The 27,388-nt window shown below is 43.4% G+C and overlaps 1 protein-coding gene across 9 annotated transcripts in view; it reads right to left on the reverse strand.

Moving 5' to 3' along the window:
• The window catches only part of SPTBN1 (spectrin beta, non-erythrocytic 1), a 148,940-nt gene that overhangs the window by 82,362 nt on the left and 39,190 nt on the right, over nt 1-27,388 (reverse strand). For 7 of the 9 annotated variants that reach the window (XM_068939953.1, XM_068939952.1, XM_068939950.1 and 4 more), the window contains one exon: nt 22,284-22,480. In XM_068939953.1, the coding sequence (XP_068796054.1) occupies nt 22,284-22,431 (148 nt within the window). In that variant the 5' untranslated portion in view covers nt 22,432-22,480. Of the gene's footprint in view, nt 1-2,347; nt 2,663-3,368; nt 4,304-22,283; nt 22,481-27,388 lie in introns of those variants that run through there. The other 2 variants (XM_068939958.1, XM_068939959.1) reach the window with 2 other exon arrangements.

Consider the following 27,388-nt stretch of genomic DNA (forward strand, 5'->3'; position numbering starts at 1 on the left):
TAACCAGGTGGGAACGTGCCGGGAGAGCCATGCTGATAGCTGCATCTCCCGGCCGGGCCGGCGCTGGCTTCTCCTGCAGGCACTGATACTCTCCCGCCTTCGCTGGGGAAGGTGATACAGCTGCAGGCATCTACTTCCAAATTCCTCCCTGACTTGTATTAACCTCTTCCTGCCAGCTCCTACAACCCCGCCAAGCCAGTCCATAGGATCCTGCAACGTTAATGCAGCAAAGCTGATAGCCTTGGTTTATAATTATAACTGATCTCTGTCTTGCTTTGCATTTAATTCCTCGGCTGCACAGGATGAGTTTTCTCCACTGATGCAGCCTGCTTAAGTCACACGGCAGCATGTTTTCCGCAAACAAGTATTGGGGTCCTGTCTTCACTTGTAGTGAGCCACTTTCGCCCTGCAAGATCCCTATTTACTGAACCCTGGCTGTGAGAACCAAAACTCCACACCCAGATTTAAGATGATAGCAAGCACCGACACCATCTCTTGCTTATCATTCCAGGACTGGGCAAACTAACCGTAGTGAGAACTAACAAAGTTTATTAAAGCAAAGAGAACTTGCTAAAGCATCCTTGTCACACCTACACAGACAGTTTCGTGAGCATGAGGACCACACAGGCTAAAATGCATGGGGGATGACCCAGTCCTCCCCTTTCAGCCTGCGATGGCTTTAACATGCACCTCCCTGCAACGTAAGAGGGCCTAGCTGTCAATGATCTGAATTTGCTTTGTCCCTAGCATTTTGGGGCAGAATTAGGTTGTCTCCTGACTCCTCTTCTCATGTGAAACTGCCAGTGCCAAACCCACCATTTCCTCTACCTTAGGAAAGGCAAGATTAGAGAGCTATCCTCAGCTCATTTCCGATTCACGCTTCTGCTTGGTACAGGGCTTGAGCACTTGCTCTGTGTAATTTTAGTTAGCGTTCTCCTAGGTGCTCTTTTGAAGGAAAGTCCCAGTCTTTCCTAGATCTGAACAGCACCTTGCTGCAACCTAGTGCAGAGGTGTGGATTCACATGGAAACTTTAGGAGCTATGAAAAATAAAGGGCAAGCGCAATGTGGGAAGAACGTGGCTGGAGGCTAAATTACTCTGTACGGCGTCGATAACAGCGCTGTTCTAGAGGAGAGCTGTTCTACCGGTGGCAAGGGAGGTAAACCACAGTTATAAAGGAGGAAAACCCAAAAGTAAAAAGGCAGGAAAGCTTCGAAGGTGCTTTTTACCAGAGACTGAAACACGCGAAAAAAAAGTGTATCTGCTTTTATTTGCTTGTACGCCTCCTATAGTGAAAAGGGAAAAATGGTGACAAAATTGTAACTTAAAAACATTACCAATATGCAGCTCATCCCTGCTGGGTCTGAGTCTGCCAGGACGCACTGAGCACCTTCCAGAGCCGCAGAACACCCAGTATTTTTTGCCAGAGCCTTCTAGCAGGAGGACAAAAGCCACTTTAAAATTTCAGAACTACAAAATAGTGGCTTTTAGCTATTCTTGAAACAAAGAGCCACAATCCAAGGAAAGACATCTTCTGTGTCAGCAGAGTTAAGCCACTTCCTAGACAGCACACAATATTTTGTATGGTTATTTAGCATTTCATGGAGTATCTAATGCATAATTTAACACATTTCCTGTACTTAAGCTCCACCCTAAACAAGATCATTGTCAGCACTATTTTTCAAGGCTGCCTGCCTTCCCCCCTCTGCAATGTGAATAAACAGCCTTTTGCTATGGTCAGTCTACTGCAAAGTCTCTCCCAACATGTTCAGAAGAATTCACTACTTATCTCTTTCTTTAGAGGAAATTACAGTGAATTTAAGGAGACTACTGCATTTTTTTTCTATTTTAAGTCAACAGAGTGCATTCCATTGCAGGGGAAACTCACTTTCAGCGCTTTCAACACTGCAGTCTGCTTTCCTCTTTCAATGTGATGTAAACACACAGATAATGGATTCCTGAAGCAGTGACCCTGAAAATGATAAAATCTGCCTTCTTAAGACTGCTAACTTAATCAGCAAAGAAAGAGGCGCGAGCCAGTATTTCCCCCCCACCATGCCACAAGCTTACCTCGTTCTTTTTAAAGCAAGTACCGCAGTCTCCGATCTGACTGATGTCCAGGAGAAAGGTTCAAACCTATTCCCTCGTGTGCAGGCTTGGAGCCTGGATTTTCCACGCTTTGCCAGAGGAACGTCTAGCGTTTAAGACGCTGTCATTTTATCTTTTTATATCCAGCAAGCAGCCATTACTGTGAGCCAGTTTACAAGATAAACAAAGTACTATATGAATGAAAGATTTTTTTTCCCTCCCTCCTAAAGCCAACAAATAGAAACATTCTCTGCACTAACCGAGGCTCTTCCTCCCTCGCTGGCAGGAACCGCAGGACCACACTCGTGGCACAGACGGAGTAAAATAAGAAACATGCACAGAAGAGTTGAACTTCACTGTACTCAGGCTGCCCTGGGATTATTTACCGAGTCACATGGATGTGCAAAATGAAGAGGTTTGGTTTTGGTTAAGGATTCCTTTTGATTTTGAAACTGCAGTGCCCGAGTTCATTCATCCCCGAGACATGCCTTACGCAGAGAAACAGCAGAGCTTGTTTTACTGTATTTGAGGCAGACAGAGAGGACGGGCACAACCCTCCCGCACTGCGGTGTGAATAATCTGGGCTACCGGCACAGATCAGCACAGGCCTACTCTTTACAGAGCATATGACTGTTCCCCGAAAGAAACGTCTCCTTTCTCTTCTCGTACAAATAGGGAATTAAATGAAAAAGACACCATTCTGTCTGTCTACAAGTAGAATAAGACAAAATGCAGAAAACTGGGAATGTTAAAATGCATGAATGCTTAGGCCCACTATCAGCATGAGCAGACTAATGTGCTTGGAAGTGATGTGACTGCTCGTGATTTGAAGAGGTCGAGCTACCCCTCTTTACAAGAGGTACGCAGGGAGTTAGAAAGAGCTCTTGCACTGCAGACTGCACCCAAGCATAGCTAGGACTTCATAATTAATTTCCAGAGTTACAAGTGTATTTTATTAAAGGATAAAATGAATAAGACGACTCCTTCCTCACTCTCCCCCTCTCCTTTCCTCTGTTCTAAATCACTGAGTCCAGATTAGCCCTCATCTGTAACGCTGCACGGCTCGGAGGCTGGACCCACATCTTAACACTGCGTAGCGCTGAAGGCACCTTTGGAGGGGCAGAAGCCACACAACCTCTCTTAAAAGAACCCAAAGCTTTTTGCTACAGCACCACTTTTGGCCCCTGTATGATTAACGCCTTGATAATGAGAACCAGCGGAGGGCAACATGTTTACAAGGATCATATCGTAGCAACACCTACAAAAACAGCACGGGCTTACCTTGTAGCTGCTTGAATCTTCCTTCTAACTGATTATAGTTATACGGCACCTGAGCCGCGTATCCCGGGGACAACGGCCCCGGCATACTGGTTGATTTTTGTAATTCCATTTACAGGTAACACAGGGATACGATGAATTGCAGCATAAAGAAACCTCAGGTTTCTCCACCATACATCCAGGTAAATCCCAGTTTCCTCAGAAGTTTGGCTCCAGTCCCTAGAGAAAATGCTCTTGCTGAGCCCTAAGTAAATAACAGCTTTGGTTCAAAATCCAGCAACGTGGGTTGCAGTAAGCTGCCTGCAGCAGATTCGAACTTAAAGCACCATGGAGTTGGTTGGGGTTTTTTTTGTTTTTTTTTTTTTCCCTTTCCCCTCCACTATAAGCAACGCACAAGTTCGGAGCGCTTGCCCAGCTCTGGCGAAACTACGCGGTCAAAGACAAGCGGGTCTGCAACTCGGCCCGAAGCAAAAGCAGCGCGGAGCCAGGCGCTGCCTCCCTGGCCGAGGCTTCCAGGAGCCGCGCACACCTCAGCCCCTTCTGCCGGTTTGCAATACAATCAGCCGCCGCTCGGGTGTACGCTGATGTCACTCGATTACCATACCACACTGTGGAGCAAACGAAGGCCGTACCAAGGGCTTCGAAGGGGCGGCGGGGCCGGCGAAGAGGCAGGCGGCGCACGAAACGCCCAGGCAAGTCTCCCGCGCCCCGGCGCACCGCACGCCGCCCTCGCCCGCGCAGCCGGCCGCCGCACGACACGGCGCGGCGCGCCGACCCGCCGCCTTCAAAGCACCGGCGGCCACGGGAGACGGTGGTATCTTCCTACACAAAGCTGGTGGAATTACAATCTTTTGTTAAGAGCCTCATGTAACGGAAAAGTCTCAGATTACTATCACATGAAAAGGAGAGCACTTTTCTTCACTTATCTTCAAGACTGTTCACTTAAAAAAAAAAAAAAAAAGTAACGCAGGCGCACAGAAGCGCTCCCGCAGCGTTTGGCGGCAGGCAAGGGGAAAACACACTCTCCAGTTGGCAGGGAACAAACGAAACCCCTTGTGGAAAGGTCCTTTAAACAGCCAATTCCTTTCGCTTAAGTTTTATGCTACTTGCTGGTATTGAGGAATTTAACATCTCTTATGTACGTGCCTGCTTGCCTCTTTATCAGCGTGCTGGGTATTACTGCAAGATTAACAGATGTCTGCACTGCGCCCCGGAGGGGGAGGGCCGCAGCGTAAATAAGGATGCCTCGTCTGTGACTGGCACCTTGGTGCCCTGCTGTAATATAAACGTATACAATAGCAGCGGCAGCACAGGGATGTGCTACAAGTCAGTTCCTGAAGGTGGCATCAGACAGAGGGTGTCAGTTTTCCCTCAAGGGCAGAAGCACCTGGCCCTCACTTATTCGTAAGTGAAATTAAAACATCAGTTTGAAATCCATATTCTCAACATGCGTCGTTTGCCTGCTTAAAAACTGCTGATAACGTCCACACAAATGTTTTCTCTTTTTTCATTTCTTGCCTTTCCAAATTCCTTTCCAGCTGAATCGACGTTCTCTTCTCCTCCCACTCCGTCCCCTCATTAGGCATTTCAAAATGTTGCCTTTGTTTTGTTACTGTAGTTTCACAAGTTTTTAGTCATACAGTAATTTCTACGAGGACAATATCTGTGGGAGAAGCTCAGTCCACTCCCACTGACTCGCTGTAGCCCTAACTTCTGCTAGAGGTAACCTGGAGGTTCAAGCAGCCATTACCAACACACCGGGGAACAAATGTGCCAAGAGTCCAAGCACAAACAGTGCTAATTCAGGGAGAAGTGATGGAAGTCAACACTTCCCAGCTGAAGTTGAAGTTGGGTTTCCAAAAAACATATGTACTGTTGACAACTCCTGGCACATTGCTCCTAAGGTCATAAATACACTTAAAATATTTTATGGCTTCTAAATATGCTAGTGTACCTAAAAGAGCAATATACCCCTAGCTCAGAATTGCTCATTATAGTGATACACAAGGGCTTTCACCAGGATATTCCAGTGTACCCCTTTATATCAATAGAGGTATGTTTACACAAGACTTTTAGTGCTAGAGTAGACCTCAAGTAGAGACTAAGACTTTTTGGCCCTTGTGAAAGCTGGCCTTCCATCTCTTCAGCGCTACCCCATGCTTGGGCCACTAAAGACCATTCAGCTGTCCAAAACAGGTTTTAGAGTTGCAGGGAAGAAAGCGGCTGTGAGCAGAGGCAGCTGACCAGCCCCGGCCGAGCGGCCAGGTGCGTGGCAGGCCCGTGCCCTAACGACGTGCTTGGAAGGAGCAGGGGACCTGGCGGAAACACCTGCCCCAGGGCCGCAGGAGGCAGGGCGCAGCTCTGGGCACAACCATGCGGCGGTCCTGGTGGACGCCCTGCGCTCCTGCTCAACCCTCCCCTGGTGATCCCTGCACGGCCAGCTGGCCCCGGGCCCGGTGGTGACCCTCCGGCTTCCCGGCTGGGGTGCGGCGAAGGAGACAAGAACGCAAAAGCCTCCGAAATCAACCCGGGTAGCACTCAGCCATTGAAGATAGACGCAAGCTTCCCCCAAGTTCAAGAAGCGCATTTTGCCCAGCACGCAAGTACCGGCTGACTTCTGCCACAGATTTTTCCTGTGGCCTTCCACCAACAGCAGCTTTTGCCTGGCCGGTGTTGTAATTCAACAGAGACCTTCCCCCCTGGCCCGTCGGCAGGCAGGCGGCCAGGCCCTACCTGCAGGCAGAGCAGCTCGTTGCTGTCCCACCTTGAGCAAACAGGTGTTGCTATGTGCGTTCAGAAGGCAACGCTAAAGTCCCCATGACTGACGGGAGAGCTGGAGTATTTTTAACATCACTAATCAGGAGTCGGGAACTTTTCCCCAGTCGAAAGTTTCCTCAACACCTTTGGCCAGTGACACAGTACTGCACGTGGCCATTATTAAAAATTTTAAAAAGTAAAATATCACGAAAGTAAAACAGTGAAAAAATAAAAAGAATCACTTGGTTATGACCTATATAAAACAAAGACTGCATAGACTGCAGGTTCTCCACCCTGTCATAAAACATTAACAGACAAGTGAATTTATGCTTCGGATTGCCCCCTGTAGGACAGCTGAATCGGGCCAGCTTAAGATTCCCAAGAAATACTGAACAAAAATTCAGGGGGAAGAGGGGAGTCATTTCGCCCTCTCTCCCTCACAAATAAGGTTAAAAATTAAATTATGATAACATCTTCAGTATTGCATGGGAAGGACATCTTTCCCTGTGAAGAGGTCTCATGGTCTGTATTTATTCTGATGGTAGCAGCTGTTATGTGAATGCAAAGTTCTCAGGTGCTGAACTGTTCCTGCTGACCTGGTGCTGTGAATCGGGAAAGGAGGTCACAATTTTCTTGAAAAAACAAAAAAAAAACTGATTTTTTTTTTTGTTTTAACTAGAAGTCTCTCACAGTAACTGTTTTCCAGACAAAGTATTAAGAGGAAACCTGATGTCTTTTGGCCTGCATGACATCCTCCAGCACACTGTGTTCTGCAGTACCTCGCGATCACAAAGCTTTTAGTGCTTCATGCACTCCATTATAAACTTCAAGCACGTTGGATCAGAGACAGGGACCCCTACTTTGGCACAAATCAGCTTCCAGTTATGAAGGTGAGGCCCCATTCTGCTTGTCCAGTAGCACGAATCACTACCCTAAAAGTAGGAGCAGGTATGGATCAGTGCAGCCTATACAACAAATAGGGGGAACGCTAAAGGAAACGGGAAGAATTTGTGTTTGAATTGAGTTTTTATCTTGATAAATTTTGAAACAGAGACACAACACACTAATACTTGATGGAGAACTCAGGAGCATTCATTATGAAATTCTGCCCTCATTTTCTCTGTCATCCAGGCCGGCATTTGGGCCGAACAACAGGTCCCCAAGTGACAGATGTGACAGATTTTCTTAATGATGATGTCAGCTCCTTGGGACAGCACTGATCACCCAGCGCTGCTGACTCATCTGCCACAGCATTATTTATGCTTTGCTAGACCTCCTGTGTACATTTTGAAGTCTCCACTTAACAGGTTGCTGTTAATTCAGTCAAAAGAACAAAGCAAAGCAGGATCTGTCTGTATTTCTGAAGCTTTACACTGTATGTAGCAAGACTTCTTAAAAAAATAGGCATCCTGCCAGTTCCCATTTTTACCTCAGTAATGTCGATCCTAATATATTCATTTGCTATTGACTCCAAAATCAGTCAGCCTGATACCTGCTTAGTGCTTAGTTACGTAGCAATGTATCAAATTGATCGTAAGATTCTCACACACACAAAGCTTTTTTTTTGTATCTGGCTTTCACTCATTTTCTCTGTTTCTCTTTAATTGAATATGCCTTTGATAAGACTAATTAGATTATATCTTATGGAGGAGAACTAATGCTTTAATGGTTGTAGCTAGCTTTTGAGCACAGGTCCAAATTTAACTCACCAAATCGATCCATCTTGAAATGAACCGTGTTGGAATTTGTCACTGATTACAAGTTGGAGAAAAACAAAGGGCAAATCACGTTAAGTTTTAGCATGCTGGGGAAGGGATTCTTTTTTTCTCTAAATTATGCTCCCACTTTTCTCCCATAGCGCTGAAATAAGTTTTGCTTGTACACCTTGAATTGTACCTCCTCATAGTACTTGACTGGTAATGATGGCTTGCATTATTTGCGTACTCATTAAGAGTTATTAAATAAAAACGCAAATGATTATCCACTTAACCATAAATACATGCAGTAATGCAAAGTGTGATTTAGTTGACATGATTAGAGCTTTGCAAAGCCTCAAGGAGAACAAGAGGTTGATTACAGTAATAATATGAATGCAGAAGTAACATCTGGAGGCAGGTGCTTACCCAGAACAGAACAGGATCTGTTCCAGGATCTATCCTTACATGGTTTACAAAAATTGCTACTGAAATGAATGGGCTCCTACCGCAAAGCAATTCTACAGAAAAAATAATATTAAATCTAACACCACTGCTATCCAAATCCCTGATTATCAATGTCTCTAAGACTGAACAAACTTTTCTCAGCCAAAAGAAATCACTTAAGAAAATCTTCGCATTTTCTCACAAACAGTAGAGACATAAAAAAAAATTCTAAGAAATTTTCAAGCTAAGGGTCCAATTCATAACTCCTTTGCAGAAAATAACTGGTAAGCATGCAGGATTAATGTTACTCACACAGCCCTGTTGTTTTTGGAATAGCTAAAAATTCCCTGACAACCTCATCCATCCATCACACTACACTATCTTTCACCGCTAAAGTCAACAAACATCGGTCGGCTTTAGTGGGTCAACAACGAAGACAACTAGCGTTGTGGATACAGTGTCCAAAAGAGGCCCACCCTTAAAATGCATTCATTTAACACATACATTAAAAGCCAAGGAAGGCAGGCAATAACACAAAATATTTCCTGGGCATGCATGCATTGTACTGCTGTGCTCTGAAACAAAGACATAATTTTACAATTCCATGAAAGACAATTATCTTTCTAACGGGAAGCAGAATGCACGCCAGAGCTTACAATAATTACAGATCTGGTTAATCATCACCCCTGTCTTTCCTTCTTACTCCTATTTGCTCTTGTAAATTCTCTCATTGGTGACTAACTAGACAAAAATTACAAGATAAAAGGATGATTTGTTAATCTGAGATGCCACACAAATCACATTCTATTTGCTCATCTTCCGAAAGAGGGCAAAGTACTTACACATGTCCTCAGCGCAACAGTAAGAACTGAAAACTCGGTCATGTTTGTCTTCATCGATTTCTGGTAATACTGCAGTCTACACAACAAGAAAAGACTCTATCCCTATGTACGCAGTATTTACAGTAAGGAAGAATGCTTTCACTGTGGATTGTTCTGGAACATATGATAAGAATAACTGTATTTCATGCTTAACAATTTGCATAACGTTAATCCTGAAGAGTAAGCTGTTTTCCCTCCAGTTTATATCCAAGGTGTTGGAATATGGAAAGAAGCAGCCCACACACTAAGCAGAAATTAGAGTGCCAACCTAATTACGTCTTTTCTTCTGCAGATATTAGTGGGATAGAACCACTCATTTTACGAACTCACCATTTCTTACAGTGCTTAGCAACTGTCTCCGAAGAAGCTGAAATAAATACAAACATACAAGAGATCTCTTCTCGTAAGTAACATTTCAATCGCAGAAAGGTATTTCAATTTTTCTATTTAAAGGGGATTTCAGATCAGTGGCAAATGCCAAGGCATTTTACTTTCAAGGTGACAGTTCTTGGAGCCAGATTACTGGAACACTCTCACGGTCCCTGAGAGCCCCATACGAAAAGACTAAAAGGGCAGCTGTGCCCATTTCAACACAATAGCTTCCTTTGCAATTTCCCCACTGTTTTGCCATTGTAATTTTTAGATAATTCTAGCAAACTGTAGTATAGGGCTGGAATGAAAAAGTCCACAGGTCATTTTTAAGAAACAATCATAGGTGAAAAAAAGAATAGACAACCAGAAACGTAAAGTACAATGGCTGATCATCAATCTCACTTTGAGGCACGTGTGCATCTTCATGGGATGGAGTGTCTCATGCTCTGAAAACAGACACCTGCGTGTCTTTTAGGATGATGGATGACGTGGTCCTCCAGGTCCCTTCCAGGCACATGCTGTAACTTGCATGGGCTTGGGAGATCCCACAGAGTCAAAACTCAGGGAAAGTGGCAGACTGGATAACAAGAAACAACCAGGATTTTCATTACAGAAGGACCTGTAAATATGTTTTTCTTCTGCCGTGTCCAGGTTGGCATCCCAAAAGCTCCATGATGAGCCTGAGACACAAATCACCTTCTGGGCTAAAAACTAACCTCGAGGTTGTGAAGTCCGGGGTCTGAGCAGCACTAAACCTTTGGGGAACTTCTGACAAATCCAGCCAGAATATCAGCTTGCTACTGAAACTGGGTCAGTTCCACCTCGTTTCAGGTTTCAGCGTGCAGAGTTTACACAATTCCCAGATTAGCAGGAAAGTTGACATGACTTTTGTAACAGCACGTCCTCGCTAACTGCAACAATGGAACACTTGCCAGAAAAGCTACAGGAACCATTCATGTTCGGAAAAAAATCATGGTTTCTACTGGTTTGTATTCCAATCCAATTGGGTTCTTCTGAACTGTATTGTCTCCCATACTCTGGAAACTCATAAAAGTAGGAAAGCCATCCCTGAAGAACGGTATCAGCTACGTTCGCAGAGGCTTGGTTTGGGGCCCAGGAGATCAGCAGCACCGGTTTGCTAACTTAGGTGAATAACCCTTAAAAAGCACTATGAAAATCAAGTCTGTTACACAGGTATGCACCTAATATACTCACTTTCTGTGAATATTTGGCATGAACACACTTCCTGATTTTCCCCCAGACATTTCTTTTTATGAGTTTGAATCTGCTTTTTTAAAAGCTGGAATTCTTTTTATTGCCTCTCCCCTCCCTCTTATCTGAATTACATCTATGTTTCTATGTAGGAGAGAGAGAGCAGGGGGGAGAGAGAGAGAAAGAAGAGAGAGAGAGAGAGAGAGAGAGAGAGAGAGAGAGAGAGAGAGAGAGAGAGAGATTTTCCACTCTCCCTCTTTTTTTTTTCTTCCTTTTCCACTGTTTTCTTTTTTTCAGCATTTGACAATGAAAACAGGAAAAGATGCACCATTGCTACACTGTAATTACTGCCTCAGGCCCAAAAACTCAATCTCCTAGTACTCCTGAACAAAATGGAAATTAGGTGAAAACAGTAAGTAGAACATACTGATCTTTATAAATCTCCATAAGCCAGAGTATTTATTTCTACCATTTTCTCTGCTACTTATACACAGAACAGAAGGCATATAAAGTGTACGAATCTGTTTGCATTATGCATCCTAATTGTGACCAGCCACTTTCAAATGTGATCAGTTCGGGGGAAAGGACTGAAAAGGTACCTTCCCATTTTGACAGTTCCCTAACTAGAGGGGCTAGAGCCTATAAACTAGAAACCTCAGAAGTTAATTGGGCTCCCTTAAGAATTTTAGACCCTCTTATACCTAAGCAACAAAGTACCAGAAAAACCTAAGTACAGGCTTGTACTGATCCTGTCATTCATTCAAAATAAACTGGCGAGGAAGGAGAAGAAAAATACTGGAGAAAAATTTGGTTGACAGTTTTTTTTGTTTTTTTTTTTTAAATCCTAGATGCAGAACCATGGGCTGAAAACCTCATTTTTAAAGCTGACCAAAAAGAAACGCCTCCTTGTTTTCTAAAACCTTCTTCCCTCTAATCTTATCATCTGTTATTTGGGAATTGCCCATCTCTGCAAAAAAAAGCTTGATGATTGATTGACAAGTGCTAATTGTCTGTAAACTAGAGAAGTTACTATTTCACAGCAAACCACAGGTTTCATTTATATACGTATGTATACAGACACACACATATATACATAAAAGTACACGTCCATGTCTGACACACATCCATTTTCAAGGCTTAGCAACATTTAAAGAAGGCAAAACAAAAACAACACCAAAAAAGTCACTGCACAAACACAACTTCCACTCTAAGATTTTTACCCCAAGATACACCCGCTGAGATTTTTACGGTACTTTTTCAACTTGTGGTTCCTCACAAACTCTCTGACCCTTCTTCAATCTTTGTTACAGCTAGAAGACATTCACCTCCCTCTACGTAGCAGCAGCGACTGGCAAAAAAAAATGTTTAGATTGCTCACTAAAAGCATCCAGCTTTGTTGGGAAGAATGCTAGAAACTAAAAGAGCGGATCTTGGAAGCACGTTTTCATCATCTTCTGAACTTGTCTCATCCTCATTCCTGTTCCTGTTCTTTTTGCCTGTATTTCCCCAGGATACTACCTCGAGATAAGAATCAAAGCTCTGATCTGAGAGGATGATTTCATCATTAAACCTTCCCCATTAGAAGAGCTCCAAGGTTAACAAAAATTAGTAAACATTTTTAATCCTGTGTTGAATTCTGCCTTGCAGTATGCTCTGCTAGACCTTATTTATACTTCAGGGAGTGCTTTCATGCAGTATCCAAGCAACAAATAGAAGCAGAAATGCAAGGCACACTGCAGATTTGATTGAATAAATAAAATAAATACAGAAACATTGCTAGTTAGAAGCTAAAGACAGGAGACGAGAACATTCTCTTCTGCATATGCATTTTTTACAGCCTTCTTTTGAATTATGGGCTCATGACTAAATTTGAGATGCATCCACAGCCCAACTTATCTCTGATGAAAGTAATAAATTCAAAAAAAATTGCCATTATTGGCACATAGTCTCTATAAACAAGAAATCCTTTCCATTAAGACATGACCCACCAAAATACCTAAAAACAATCTCATTATTTCAAAGAAGGGTCATTAACAGTTATCCCATGGTTTTCTTGAGTTAACTATCCCCCAAAACATTGACTCCAACAGCAAAGAAAAATATTTTAGTCTTTCCAGGCTTCAGGTTTCCCATGATGGGCCATTACGGGTCAGACTCCCAGCTGTTGGAAGACAGCATGGTCTCACTGAAAGAAGTGGAAGAACGCCAAGTTATACCAGCTGACAACCTGCCTGGTAGCTCTCCTCCCAAACCATCAACTTCTGCACCATTTTATCCCAGCTGACTATTGTAACTGGCTGAGCTCTCACTAACATTAGTGGGTTACACTATGTGGAGGATGTCTCATTTTTCCTTTTTTTTTGTTTTTTTTTTTTTGGGCAGCTGGTACAGCAGCAGTGTTTTACTGCCCTTCACCAAGCCTGTCCAGTCTCTCCTTGCTGGGCTCGCCACTCCCCGCTGCAGCTGATGCACAAGGCTGCATCTCACTCCTCTCAGCGCTGCAGGCAGCCAAAAGCACGCTCCCAGGGCTTTCCGCTTCACTAGTGCCATGGCGATGAATGGATGATGAAAACTAAAATAGACAGATTGTGCTCCGCCAATCCGGGAGTTAAGGCATCGTTCCCTTCTCACCTAGAATCGGTACAAGTCAGGAAGCACACCATTAAAGGCAGTGCAGTGACAGCGGGTCTAAGGCCCAGGTATGACACAGCAGATGTACCTGCTTCCAGAATTACCCTCATGGGAATTTCACTGGTAATATCCTAAAAGCAGATATGCATGTACACACACACACACACACACACACACACAGAGAGAGTCAGCATACGCATATTAGTTTTCAATCTTCTTCCTCTATGTAGAGGAGGTTTTTTATTATATAATCACTTCTTAACCTCTGTACTTTTTCAGGTGTCCTACACGGGCTACAAAAACTGCATTTTCCCTTCTTTCGCTAAACGGCTGAATCTCTGCGCTAGCATCGGGTTTGCCCCCCGGGAGTAAGGGCTGGTGGATGCCTGGAGTTCTCTACAAGAAGCTATGAGAAGCAAATACGGTGCCTCTATTTCAGCCCAAGAGCTTAATGCACAGGAATTGAAAGATCCCAAAATCAATCACTGCAGCCTCCTTTCCTGGCAAGGTGCTGGGTTCTCCTGCGAACCCCTCTAACGAGATACTGCTTAGTCTTGAAAGAACTTGATCACAGACGCAAAATGACTGCAGCTGGTTAGACCTTCCAGAGCACAGCTGCCAGCAACTGCTGCCTTCCTGCTCCCCTCCCAGGACAAGGCAGCCCAAAGTCTGTTCTTCCAGCTCCACCTGTCCTCCCTGAGCCGTGTGTGCTCTGTCGCAGGCCCTCACCAGGATGCAGTCCCTTTCACGCATTGCTAAGCTAATACTGCTCTTCAAACAGTCAAGCATGTATGATTCCAAAAACCTGATAAATTATATTTGCTCAACTGCTTTCAGAAGCTTGGCTTTATATTCAGGAAGCTACACAGGCTCACGGATCTGATATCTGACCAGATTTGACTTATATCTCCACGCCGTTTGCATACTACTCATTTGATCCTCAAGAGAGAGGACCAAATCTCGGCAAACAACTATGTATTGTTGGCACCAAAATCACGGTGTTGCTACAGCAATAAGGTACAAATGACCTCCGTACCAAATTATATTCAATGATGTCCCATGAAAAATATGAATCGTTCATGTTTACTTGAAAATCATTTTGTTTAGCATAGGCATACAGTGACACTATTTTTTTTTTCCTGGATCAGTCCACTAATGAAGTTTAAAATAAAAATATTGAGAACAAAATTTTTTTTAGTGTCTGCTTTTTGGTGTTCACTTTAGAAACAGTTCTCCCCCAGCGATTTAAAACTAAATATGTTATTCCCTAGTGGCAGATAGGCTAAGCTTCTCTTGTTTGATGTTTAGAGCGCAGTGTTCATCAGCGGTCAGAGCCAGCACTGCAGGTGACATGCAAAAGTACAGCAAGATCTCTGCTGCCACACTTTCTCCCTTGATGCCTACATGACATTAGACACAAAACGATACTCCTGTTTTTAACTTCAGCCTCCTGCAGATTCTGGGAAAGTTCTGCAGCTTAGAGAGTAGGGTGGAGAAATTGTTACAGAAGTAAAACCTAGAAAGAAAGCACTGGGTCAGGTCCACACCGAAAAGCTTTTGTTGAAGTAGCTTTTATCAGTTCTCAAAGCAAAAGCAGCTTTTTCAACATAAGCATTTTCACACTCATCCCAGTAGGTCTGCGTTAGGCCTTTTGGCTGCTCAACAAAAACACGGACTTGTAACCAGCACTGCCATGCCAATGCTGAGAAAATGCCTCTGCAGCCTCACCGCCAAAAGGTTTTATGCTTTTGTTTAGGGTCTGGTGAATCCCTCACAGGTCCTTCAAACTTCACCTCCATTTGCCTCCAAAGCTTCCATATGATTTACAAGCACCAATATACTGCAGAATTCCCTTTCCTTAAACGCTTTTTGTTATTAAAATTAGTCCATTGATTTTAAAGTTCATGATATCTTCAGTACTGGAGATTCATGAAACGTACTGCAAGAGATTATTCTCAGAGTGGTCTTTCAAATGCAAGAATAAATGTTTTGTTTCCAATAGATGGGTTAAACTCTAAATCATTGCTTTTTTTGCCCCCTTCCTTTTAATTGACTTGAGACCTGAACCTTTATTTTGACTGTTTCTTTCTTTCTTTCTTTCTTTCTTTTTTTTTAGTGTATTAGGTTGAAACAGTAGGACTTTTGCTATGAGAGATTTGCCAGACAGCAGAGACAAACAGGTGTCCAATACTTGAAGAAAAATACGAGCAGGACCTTTCTTTTTGCTTTTCTGGTTTTTGGCCTGTTAACTTTCTGTCTTGGAGCTGTAGGAGGAATAGCTCAGGTATTAGGGTCAAAAGGGCTAGCTAGCCTCACACATGGTACCCACCACTTTCCCAGTGCAAATTTTCTCTACCTTCTTTTTTTAATCTTCAAGAAACAGACATTCTCCTGTATTAAAAAGAAAAAATCTTCAATACTATAACCTTAGTAACAATGCCAGTGTTTTTCTCCTTTTGCTTCTGGGAGAGTCAAGTTAGTAACATGAATTACAAGCTTCCCTTCCCTTTGTGCAATATGGACAATCAGAGAAAGCAGCATTATAGATGCAATCTCCCTAACCATGTTGCTAAATCTGCCTCTGTGAGGTTCATAAACACTGTGATGTGGCAACACAAGCAAGTGTCCTAACGTATGCACTTGCACGTAGGTGGAGCTGGGAAAGGAACGCACAGCTTCGTACGTCCTGCGCTAGGAAGATAATCCTCTGTTATTCCTTAAACTTTGAAAGTATTTTTTCTTCATATGCCAGACAGCTGAGTCATCGACCTTCGAATCACACAGGTAAACACAGAGGACAAAAGGACAAAATACAAACGAGCAGAAAAGTGAGTAGCTTTAGCCAAGCATTTTTTTAAATACTGAATTAGCTAACTGAAGAAATGGAAAGTTTTGGAGGTGACTGTTCTCGTACTACCTGAAAATAGCATCTGAGACTGCAAGCATGATACATCCGAATGTCAAAACGTACCAGGCAGGGTGTGAAGCCTTCTTCTGAACAACTTAACTGATCCTTAAGGCTTTGATAAGACCTGTATTCGGAAAGGCACTGCACAGCAGATCTTGTTAGCTAATGGTCCTTGATGGATGACACCAGATACTTGAGGATTTGTGAAAGAAGAATTTTGCGCAAACATATCTCTTTCACTTCCACAGAGCAGGTAGAATTACCTGGCCTCCTAGCTAGACCTTCCAAAGAGCCACTGAGAACAAGGACAGGTGAAAGACGATTTCCTTTAGTGGGATATCTCACTTTGCAAAGTAGGAATCAGTTACTCTCTTCTCATATCAGGTGCAGAGGGAGTTACTTCGACATGAATGACAACCAATCTGGTTGCACGATCCCTTCAAGTCTGGATTCTGATTGAAAGTTGAGTTCCCAGGCGATTTTTTTTTAAGCTGAAACAACCGTTTGCTTTCTGACTTTCACAGTGTACAGATCATTTTAGTAACAGTTAGTTCTCAGTTGCCATGCTGACATTAGTGCTTCTTTACTATTATTGTACAATACCTGCTTTAACTGAGTTCTTCTCCATTATATTATCTATTCTGATCACAGTTTATTCTGACCACCATCTCCTGCATTAGTGTTTAAATATTTCAATATCCGGCTGGAATATGGGGCCATTCTGATTCTTTCAAGAACAGGGCATCAAACTGTGACTACAGCACTCATTTCTTGCCTCCCACTTTCCACCTTCCCCTCTCTCTCTCTCTTTTCTTTTTTTTTTTTTTTTTTTTTAAGATAATGGAATAAACTTCCTCTGAATTACAGTAAACTGGACCCCATACAAGGTGGAAGCTTTTCAGAGGAGGTACTTGACAGCTTGTTGAACAATGTGGACTGAAGATGCCTGCACCAACAGGAAGATTCACATCGAATATATTACTGTTACAGATAGTGTAAAATGTTTATGGCAGTTCTACTTTTGAATGCAGTTAACTTACATCTTATAGATATGGATAAAGAATCAGTGCCTGGTCTGTACATTTTCAGACCCTTTGTAGTAGGATGGGAAGATGATGGCACACATGAATTTCATAAACGGCAAGATATTGATAGTCTTTTGATTTATCTTATCATTCCCAAGAAAGAAAGACATACTGAAAAAGCTGGACATCCCTGGGCAGTCTTCAGATATGATTAATCTAGGATTTTAGGGGGAAAAAAATGCTACTGTCAGAAGATGGCCAGTCCAAAAAGGCTGGCCTGAGAGTTGGAGGTCTGAGAAGACGCTGGTTTCTGGAAAGAGCCGGTGTGTATCTACGTCAGACTTAGGAGAACTCGAGAGTAGGGAGCAGGCAAGAAAGCAAAATGCTTTCTGACATGAGATGACTCAATTAACAACACAGTGGCTCCTCTGGGCAAATATCACTGATTCAGCAGGCACTGGATCTGACCCGTTGGTCTCATTTGTACGGACAGGGCTGAACCTGATGAAATATTATTCAGAAATACAGAACTGCTGGGTGAGGGAAAGAACTACCTCACAGCTCTTTGCTCCCCTCCAGTTGCTACTGTAACAGAGACTTGAATTTCTCCACCCATCTCAACATATCCACCATTAGCGCCAGGCAAGATTTACTATATACCTCCTAGTTTAATGTGTATGTCATAATGGATGAAGTACCAATCAAAAATAAAGTAAAATAAATTAATTAAAAAAATTTTTAAAATCACATCTCTCATCACTTCAGCTTACCAGCAAAGCTGTCCAGGTATAGAGGCACAGAATGATGAAAAATTTTTGGCAAAAATGTTGTTTGTTGATAGTAAAATTAAGCAGATCCAAAGGAAGCAAAGTCATATTTAACAAAACTGTTTTCTTTTAAGCACACATGGTTTGTGGCAGCAAGAGCGGCCGCCACCACAGGCCAAGCCTCGGAAGAGCCCAGGGTGGGGGGAACGGCAGCGATTCCTCTCTCCTGCAGATCCTCTAGCCATGGCGGACTGGTCCGCCCAGGCAGGAATATTACTCAGGCCTTGCAGGTGGTGCACAACTACTTCTGCCTCAGAGAGTGCAAAAAGTTCCCAGAGGGAAACAATGGTGCAGACGGTCAAATTTATGTATTTCAGAGCCCAGAGCAGACCCCGTGATTGCCCAGCCCAGCTGTGTGTGCAACACAAGCCACAGGCTTTCACCCGGTGATCCTGGTGTCTGATCCTGCCAAGAACAGCCAAATTAAAGCACACCGTTCGAAAAGGAGTTGTCTTGATTTAAAAACTACCATGACACAGATTATTCCTCTCCAGCTCCGTATTCTAGGCTGAGGGTCACTTTCCCTAGCTGTTAAAAGCCTGGAAGCGCCTGCCTTTCTGGGGAGATGCAAGGAAAGGTTACCTACCAGGAAGCATATCAGAAACATGTTGAATGCTGTCAGCAGTACCTTGCCTCAGTCTTTAACCAGAACCTTTGACTTGCGATATAAACCTCTTTCCAATTCTCTCTCCCTGCATCATGACTAGGATTTCATGCAAGGCTGCAGCAGCGCAGCGTGCTACGCCAAGGTTCAGCAGCACACAAAATTCTCAGTAGTAACAGTAAAGCATTGTAGGTATGAAACGTAACAAATTAAAGCAATTATGAGTAACGCTTATAAAAAAAACCCAAATACATCATACTCTGGGAAAATGTTTAAAATGGCTTTGAATCAAATCTTCAGAAAAAGTGTTTGCTTTGAAATTGGTGTTTGTTTTAGGCTATCTAAATAATTTAAGTACTTTCCTTGCATTACTTCTCCTTGAAGTAAGTGTTTCATGTTTATTATTCATTACTCAGGTGGGGAGCTCTGCTTCCCACAAAAGTGGAACAAACATTGCAATAAAGGCCAGATCTGAGACCCGAATCCCGCTAATGAGATTGCACCAAAAGCACTTCCACACCTGGGAAATAAAATAGAACGTGTAAAAGGCAGGAGTAAAATACAATTTTTTTCCTCAAACAAGATCAAATTTTAAAAGACCCACGGCGAGATTCTTCTTTTCTTACAGCAACTGTAGACCAGTCTACCATCATGGGTATCAGCCAAGCTCCTCCTGACCCCACTTAGCACAGCACCATTTTAGATCAGGCATTTTACCTATAATTTCAAAGCTATCCTGTGTGATGAGAGCTTCTGTAATTAACAGCTCTTCTAAAGATTTGAAACGCGCTCCTCCTGGGAGAAGTTCCATTAGTCGATACCATTACTCCTCTGAGTAAGGGCTATACGATCTGCTCTCTGCCCACCTGTGCAAACTATTTTGTTTCCCTGCTGCTCCGCTCCAAACCTGATCCTGCCCAGTGCCTGGAGTTTAAAGGTGTGCTACATCTCATGCATTCCCACGGCCTGCATTAAGCAGAGAAAGGGTACGCGGTGCTTCAGAGTCGGTCTCATCGGAATCACAAATGAAGCACGCGATACCTTTGTCTCAGTGCAGTAACTTTAATAAGCGTGCTTCAACACGTTATAAAGCGTTGCTTTCAAAACTGTCCTTGTAACCAAACTTTTACTACCAGAAAGATCAGCATATTTTGGGCGGTTCCGTACTTACAGTATGTCCCACACTATTGAGGCATTTTGTTCAGAGGTCAGGAATGTGGGCACGCTACCATGAGAGTCAGGAAATCATTTACAGAATGCATAAAAAATTGCTTTGCAGGGCAATGCCACAGAGCAGAGAGGACATGACATAATCTCCTTGCTGCATAAATATATTTGGTTAATGTACAGCCTTTAATATGCAATAATCAAATGTTTCAAGCAAAAAAAGACCAAATCAAATTTCATTTCTGTGCTGATCTGACTACAATTCAAGACAGCAGGTGTTTCAGAAGCTCTGCTTCTTCAGAAAACTGTGTAGTTTCAGCATTATTTACGAAATGCCAGCTACTTCCATCTACTGTATTCCTCTATTTCAGAACTGGCAAGATGTTTTAAACACTTCCAAACAAAGACACTTTGAAGCAGAATTTTGTTATCCTCCTGATGTCTTCTGAATTTGGAAATTAAGGTCATTGCCAAGCACAGGAACCTAATTAAAACGATGTGAATACACAGCCAAAATATTAATATCTGACAAGACTGATAAAAGATGTGTGTCACTCAAGTAACTTAGAATATTTAGATAAATAAAAGTTTACCTTATTTGAGAAGGGCATTTCTATACAACACATACTGTATTACAAAAACCAAGAATCTTCTGAAAAAATTAAATATCATTGGCTAGAGATGACATTTAAAACATTCTATTTGGAAAGCTAATAGAAAGATGGGATATTTACTGATATCTTCTCCATCGGGAATTTCCACACCTGAAAACGCGTATTTGAGTGAAAAAGCGAAACACTGCTGTCACTTACAGCCACAGAAAGTCATTGCTACTCTCTGATAGCACTGCGACTGTACAGGTGAGACGGAAAGAAGACTAAGCAACAAATTCACGCTATTGTAAAATAGGGTGGGAATGTCTTTTATGCAGTGAATAAAGAGACCATTTTAAACCACCTGATATATGTACAGAACCTATGTTGAATTATGTGTACAATCCTTGAGTTTCACCAATGCCTTTTAGGAAGAATTGACTCAGGGAAAAAACAAACAACTGGTTATTTATTTGCATCTTCAAGAGAATACTGGGAATTTTATACTTTCAGCTACATACCCTGCATTTACCAAACAGCATAATCTAGCAAAATAATTTCAGCTATAGGTGATTAAGCTAGTTTTGCAGCCCCTTCTTTTCCAGGGATTTGAATAAGTTAGGGTCTATCTGCTCGAGAACTTTCAGGTTCTTTAAAACAACCTTTTTACTGCAGCTAGTCTCCTTGAATTGACTCAGTATACTGAAATACTCTCCCCCTCTTTTTTTTTTTTTTTTTTTTGAAATATACACACTGGACAGGATATAAGGGAAAAAAAGACGACTGGCATGGAAAAATGCAAAAGGAAAAATTCAGCCTAGTGAATTTTTTCTTGCATCTTCAGTGACTGAAGTATACGTTATGCTGCTAATGTTAGGACTAACCACCACTGGAAGGCCTAGGAAGTCTAGAACTTTCCTGCAGCTACTTCCATGCAGCGTCACTGAAATTAGTGGGTTCCAATGGTTTAAAATGAGAATTTTGTATTTGGTCCTCAGTGAATCAATTATTCCATTAATTACTTACTCTGCAAGTGCTTAGGAAGTTGGTAACTTTTTACCTATTTTGAAAGGAAGCTAGTTTGAAATAGGTTTGCGTATATTCCCTAATAAAGTGCAATAATTTCAAGAGAAACCCCTTTGCTGTGGTCCAATCACCAGAAAGTTCTCCCTGGGAAGCTTCTCTTCCAAAAACCTGCATCTGAAATAACTCTTCAACCACAGTCAAGCTCCAAGTCTCTGATTCAAAATGGTGATCTCTGTAGCAAGTCTATACCACCATCCTACCGACCAGTTGGTCTAGTATTTTAACACAAGCAAATAAAAATATAGCTTAAGAACACTTAAATTTTTGTTACTTTTACCTAAAAATATTTTTGCAGGACAAGAGTAAAACACACATGTTCTCCCTTGCATACGCATATACAAAAAAGGTAAGAAACGCTATGGCATTACAGCCTTCTAATTAAAAAAATACAAAAATACATAGATGAAATCTCTGCCTTCCCATGTTTACACACACACACGCACACACACAAAATCTTCATAGCAAACCTGAAGAGTCAAGTGTTTGCAAAACATCATACATGAGCACATCCTCCACAGCAAGGCGTGACCCTCATATCTCACCGATGTCAATGGAAGGAATAATCTCAGCAAAAATTATTCAGTCAAGCTGCATTTGACCTCAGGAAAATTTCAGCTCTAGTTTACCGACAAGGTGCAGACGCTGAAGACATACACTCATCGAACTATCACACACGTATAGCTTCAGAGCACTGCTCACGAGGTGAGTGCTTACCAGCCAGGGCCTTGATGCGGGATCGTTCGAACAGGCGAGCAGAACTGTTTTCATTGTCCCAGTCATCGACATCCCAGCGGTTGTTGACATCGCTGTACTGTTGTTGGATTTCAATATTGTCATAGTCTGTTGCTACTGTGGTCGTCATCCTGAGTCTTCTTAACCTTCCCTCAGCATCAGATGCTTCTTAAAAAACTCTGTAAAAGGAAAACATATAATAATGTGGTGGGTTTAGACAACACATACACATCGGAATAAAGCAGTGAAATTCAAGCTCGGGCCTTCCATTTTCAAAAAAATCAATGGCTTGTACTCCTGACACCAGCCCGAGGACAGGTCAGATACAGGTCAGAGTTCTTCAGAAAGCGACTAAATGCTCTTTGAGTCCTCCAAAAAATGAAGTACTTGGCAAAAGCAAGCTTTTAAGACAGTAGCTAGGTGCTCGCACACATGCAGAGTTACCATGTTTGACTGCACACAAAGAACATGGAGCATGTACAGAATGACGCCGTAAGACACTTTCATAATTTTTACTTTCAAAAGCAGTCTGCTTGCTTTGTAAGTCTGTGAATGTTGACTAAAGCATATTGACCCAGAGATAAGTCAGCTAAGAAAAACCTGAAGTGTGAGCAAGATCTTGACATCTTTACAAAACGGTGCTAATTCTGACAAAAAAAGTCAATGCTTGCAGTAACATAAACATTTGACCAGCAGAAACCTTTTTACACAGATCTGCAGAAACCTTTCTTTGTTCACATGCAAATGCTGACTGCGCAACTGGTGCTGGGAACGTCTCTATGGGCTCATCCAGACAAACGCAACTCTGGCGGATACCCTGCTTTGAACTCGCCCTGGCAGCAAGACGGTGGCCCACCAGAAAACATGGGGTTGACATGAGGTTCTCCTCCTAGACACTGAACCCAGTACGTGAGGTTCTCCTCTTTCAGGCAGTAGGATACTGTTAGCATATCCACACTGCTTTCCAGCCCAAACTTGCACGCGCTTATCAGTGCTAAGGGAGCACAGCATCCTCCTCTAGGGGAAGAGGAAGGTCACGAGTGGCTACTGAAGGAGCTGCGCGAGGGAGCCAGGGCCCTGCCCACCCCTTGGGCTGGCTCCCTGCACCCTCCTGGCCCCAGCGCACCCAAGCCAGGCGCAGAGGGACCCTGCAGGGCTCCCAGCTTCTCGTTTCTGCCTCTCCACCCACAGTGGCCAGGCCAAACCGTGCTGGATGCGTGCGCCCCTCGTGGCGCTCCTGAGAAGTGGTGGATGGGAAAGCTGCTGCCAAGCAGAAGCGGAGCCAGGCCCTGCTGGAAAGACACGGAAACCACGACAAACGCACCTGCACACGTGCGGCAGTATCTCTATTAAGATGAAAACGTGTATTCTACGTTACAGCACAAATAAGTTGAACATCAGAAGGAAAGATAAAAGCAAATGCACGATCCCCCTTTATAAAAATACGGTATTTCCAAAATCTATGCTTAACTATTTGGGGAAAGAAAGGGAGGGGACAGGGTTTCAACAGAAACAGTCATATCACGGAGAGGCTCAGGAGAAGAGTAGCTGAGAAAAATCTCTCCTTTCATGGGTCCACCTGTATCTTCCCGTCTGCTCTCACCCCTGGGATGTTCAACCTAGCCGAGCTGGTGACAGCTCCGTCTCAAATCCTGCACCTCAAACCCTGCCCAGCGTTTTACATCGGGAACCAAACAACGCAAGCCCAGACCGAGCGCCAGCTCGGCGTCCCCTGCGTCGCGAGCTCGCCGAAACGCGCCCGAAAGCCGCGCTGGGCGAACGGGCTGGCGCTCCCCCATCACCGCAGCCGGCCTCGCACCCGGCACTGGGCAGCGCAGGTCACCCGCAGCCAAAAACGCAGAGCCCAACCCCACCGGCTCCCGGCCAGCAGCCACCGGGCAACGGTGGAGGAACCTCCAGCGAGGCCCCAGCAAGGCCGGCCAACCTCCCTCCAGCCTCGACCTAGCATTTGGTGCCACCTACTGACGCATGGAAACAGGATACAGCATCACGCCGAAGCCCTGCTGTTACCCTCCCCATTCCTGCAGTATGCTCGGAGGAGGATAAAGTGATGGCTTTAACAGGCCCAGATACGTCTCACCGACTGTTGCTATCCCGCAGCCGACATAAATCCAACTCACCTAAAAAAAAATTACTATTACTGTTCTTGCAATGAGAGGCGTTAATTTTCCGGACAGTTGTAATGTAAAAAGGCTAGTTCATTTTCTCCTATGCCCTACCACATATGAGAGGTTTCCTCCTATGTTTACTTGCAAAATAATTCCTTCGTTTTGCACAGAAGTGGCAAGTGAAACACATTTGAGTCTGTTACGTAAGGCGCTGTAACTGAAGCTGAACTGTCAATGAGCTATTCTTCCCACCTTTTATAAAGGTCAAAATCGCTTTAGTTATGGTAAGCTGCCAGCAGAACGAAAGAATATGAAACAATTCGCTAAAATGATACTCCTTCATTTCACATGTCTAGGCTGACATTTGCCAGTATGAAACTCCAAAGACAGACCCTTTTTAGGCTGAACAACTTAAAACTGATTCTGCCACTCCTAATAAACAAAAGGATGAAGCAAGGCGGAGAGGCGGGGAAGGAAGGACGGGATGGATTAAGCCCTACCAGCACATAGCAAGCACATTTCTGCACCGCATGCACAGACTGATCCTGATCTGGTATCAGATCTGGACAAATGTGTGCCATTGATTCCTGCACACCGGCAGAAATCAGGGATAATTCCAATTAAACCCATGGAGTGCTATAAACAATGAGGAGAAGACGACCTTTATACAGCATCAGTTTAAATCTTTTCACCTTCTACATTTATGATTATGCTAATAAAAAGGAGGAAATGTGCCAGTGGAAAAGAAGGAGCTCAAAATACAAAAATAAAAGCAATGACCCTAAGGTCTATTTGTGCCTACATACCAATCTAGTTTAGGTGCTACAAGCCCTGAGATTTCATTTATTTCTCCATCATCTATGTTTGGATGTACACATAACCTGATCCAGAATAAATTCAACTGCAACATGTACCGTATCACTTCTCTTTATCCTCCTTAATCGTTACGCAAGCGAAATCTATCCCAAATAAAACCAAACTGAGCCTGGAACGGGCCCAACTATCCCATACCTCTACAGCTGGAGAACTTGTATCTTTGTTCTCATTCTATAAAGCTGTTGAAATCAAGCGCTTGTTTCAGTGGCCAGCATTAAGCTTTCTTCTCTGGGATGCTGACTCAGCAGCACAGGGAAAGCAAAGAGAGGCAGAAGGTAGACGCTGCAGGGGAAAAAATAAGTACCTTGCAGGAAAGCACTTTATAATGATGAAGTGACAATAACATAACTGAATCCTAACTTAAATAATTTATCAGGAGTTTTTCCAAAGACCCAACTACATAATGTGGAATTAGTGCCTTAAACTGGTGCTGAAAAACCGAAAAAGGAACAGGGAAGATGCAGTCGTGAAGAAGGCATAACACACGTCCCCAGGGAGCTTACAGAAAGCAGAAGAGACTGGTCCAAAGCCAGAGACTTCCACAGCCTTTTCCATGTGTGTTCCAGATATCTCACTATCACATTAAACAACTACAAGTAAAGAAAGATTATAGGAAAGAAAAGAGAGGACCCCCCTAAAAAAATTAAACACCACCAACAGTATTCAAAGAACAACCCAGAAAACTCTCCCGGTTTTCCTCACTGAGCTGTACAATTTCTCGCAGGGCTCCTGCTGCAGTTCCGGCCCAGTACAAACCCCTGGAGCCTCTGGGAAAAGTGAAGGTAGAGAGATACGGGCACTAGCACAAACTTCCATGCTTTCTTACTGCAGAAGTGGAAGCCCTGCAGACAGGACGAGCTAAAATAGCCGATCCGTGTTATGGATGTCCCTGATCAGCGAATGGAAACACAAGCACTGGCTGCAACCGGTGCCCATATAATGAGGGAGAAAAATGTTGGAGAATTCTCCTGGCACTCTTACTGCAGCCGAGTTCACTGTTAACGGCCTCGAGTGGGATCTGTCTTCCGTAAAATTAATCATGCACTTGACAGATACGCTGAAAAAACTGTGTGTGTGTGCGTGTACATATACACGTATATGAACATACTACATATTTATTTTGTAGCTGGCATTTAATTACACTAAACTGCTGCCCAGTACTGTAACTTTAATGGCTCAGACCTCCTCCACTGCTTGCTGATTTCAACAAGTACTTTGTGAGTACAGATTTGTTTTAGCGACTGTGTCGTCAGCAGACAGCAGGAGACAGCTGTATTGTTTACCATTCGCTTACTGCAGCAGTCTCCATTCATGCGCAAAGCGCCCACAAAAAGCCTTGCAAGAAATCATCGTAGGATGCGTCGCACAGGCAGACAGTACACAGGCAGAGGAAAGGCTGTGCTCCAGAAGGAACAACCTTTGTAATTTAAACATCCTGGCCTGGCTTTAAGCTGAAATACCAATCTAATGAAGGAACAATGTTTTCTGCAGAGAGCCAAATGAAACATGAATTTCAGCTGTCAACATCCCGAGCAGCCTTAATGCAGAGAACTCCAAGGCAACCCACTCTCAGGAGACGACAAATACAAGCATACTGATAACAAGACATTTTAGAAGGGACAGATCCCCACTTCAGTACCATTAGCAATTCAGACCGCAACTGCAAGTGGTCTTTACGTGGGGCTAGAGAAACACAGAAAACGGGCACCAGGATTTCTCAGCTAGTCCATGTCCTCCTACACTTTCATGCCAGAGCTATATGCACGAGGGCGAGAGGGACACAAGCAGGCAACCCCAGGCAAGCACAAGGACAGAGGACATCCAAATGCTCCAGTACCCAAAATACTCAGCCTAGACCTATCGTGACCAGCAAAGAAAGGTTTTGTTAATTTAACAACTTCGGCCCGCACCGATGAAATGTAACACTCAACTGTCTCCTGCAATGTTAATACAGCTACCAAGAGACTTCATGAGAATAAACAGATCAAATCATTTTGTTTCAAAGCATTCTTTAAAATATATTGCATAATTTTGGGGGAGGGAGGGTTGGCATTATCTTCAAAAAGAATAAATGGCTTGGAA

The sequence above is a fragment of the Struthio camelus genome, chromosome 3 (genome assembly GCF_040807025.1).
Source record: "Struthio camelus isolate bStrCam1 chromosome 3, bStrCam1.hap1, whole genome shotgun sequence".
Lineage (NCBI taxonomy): Eukaryota > Metazoa > Chordata > Aves > Struthioniformes > Struthionidae > Struthio > Struthio camelus.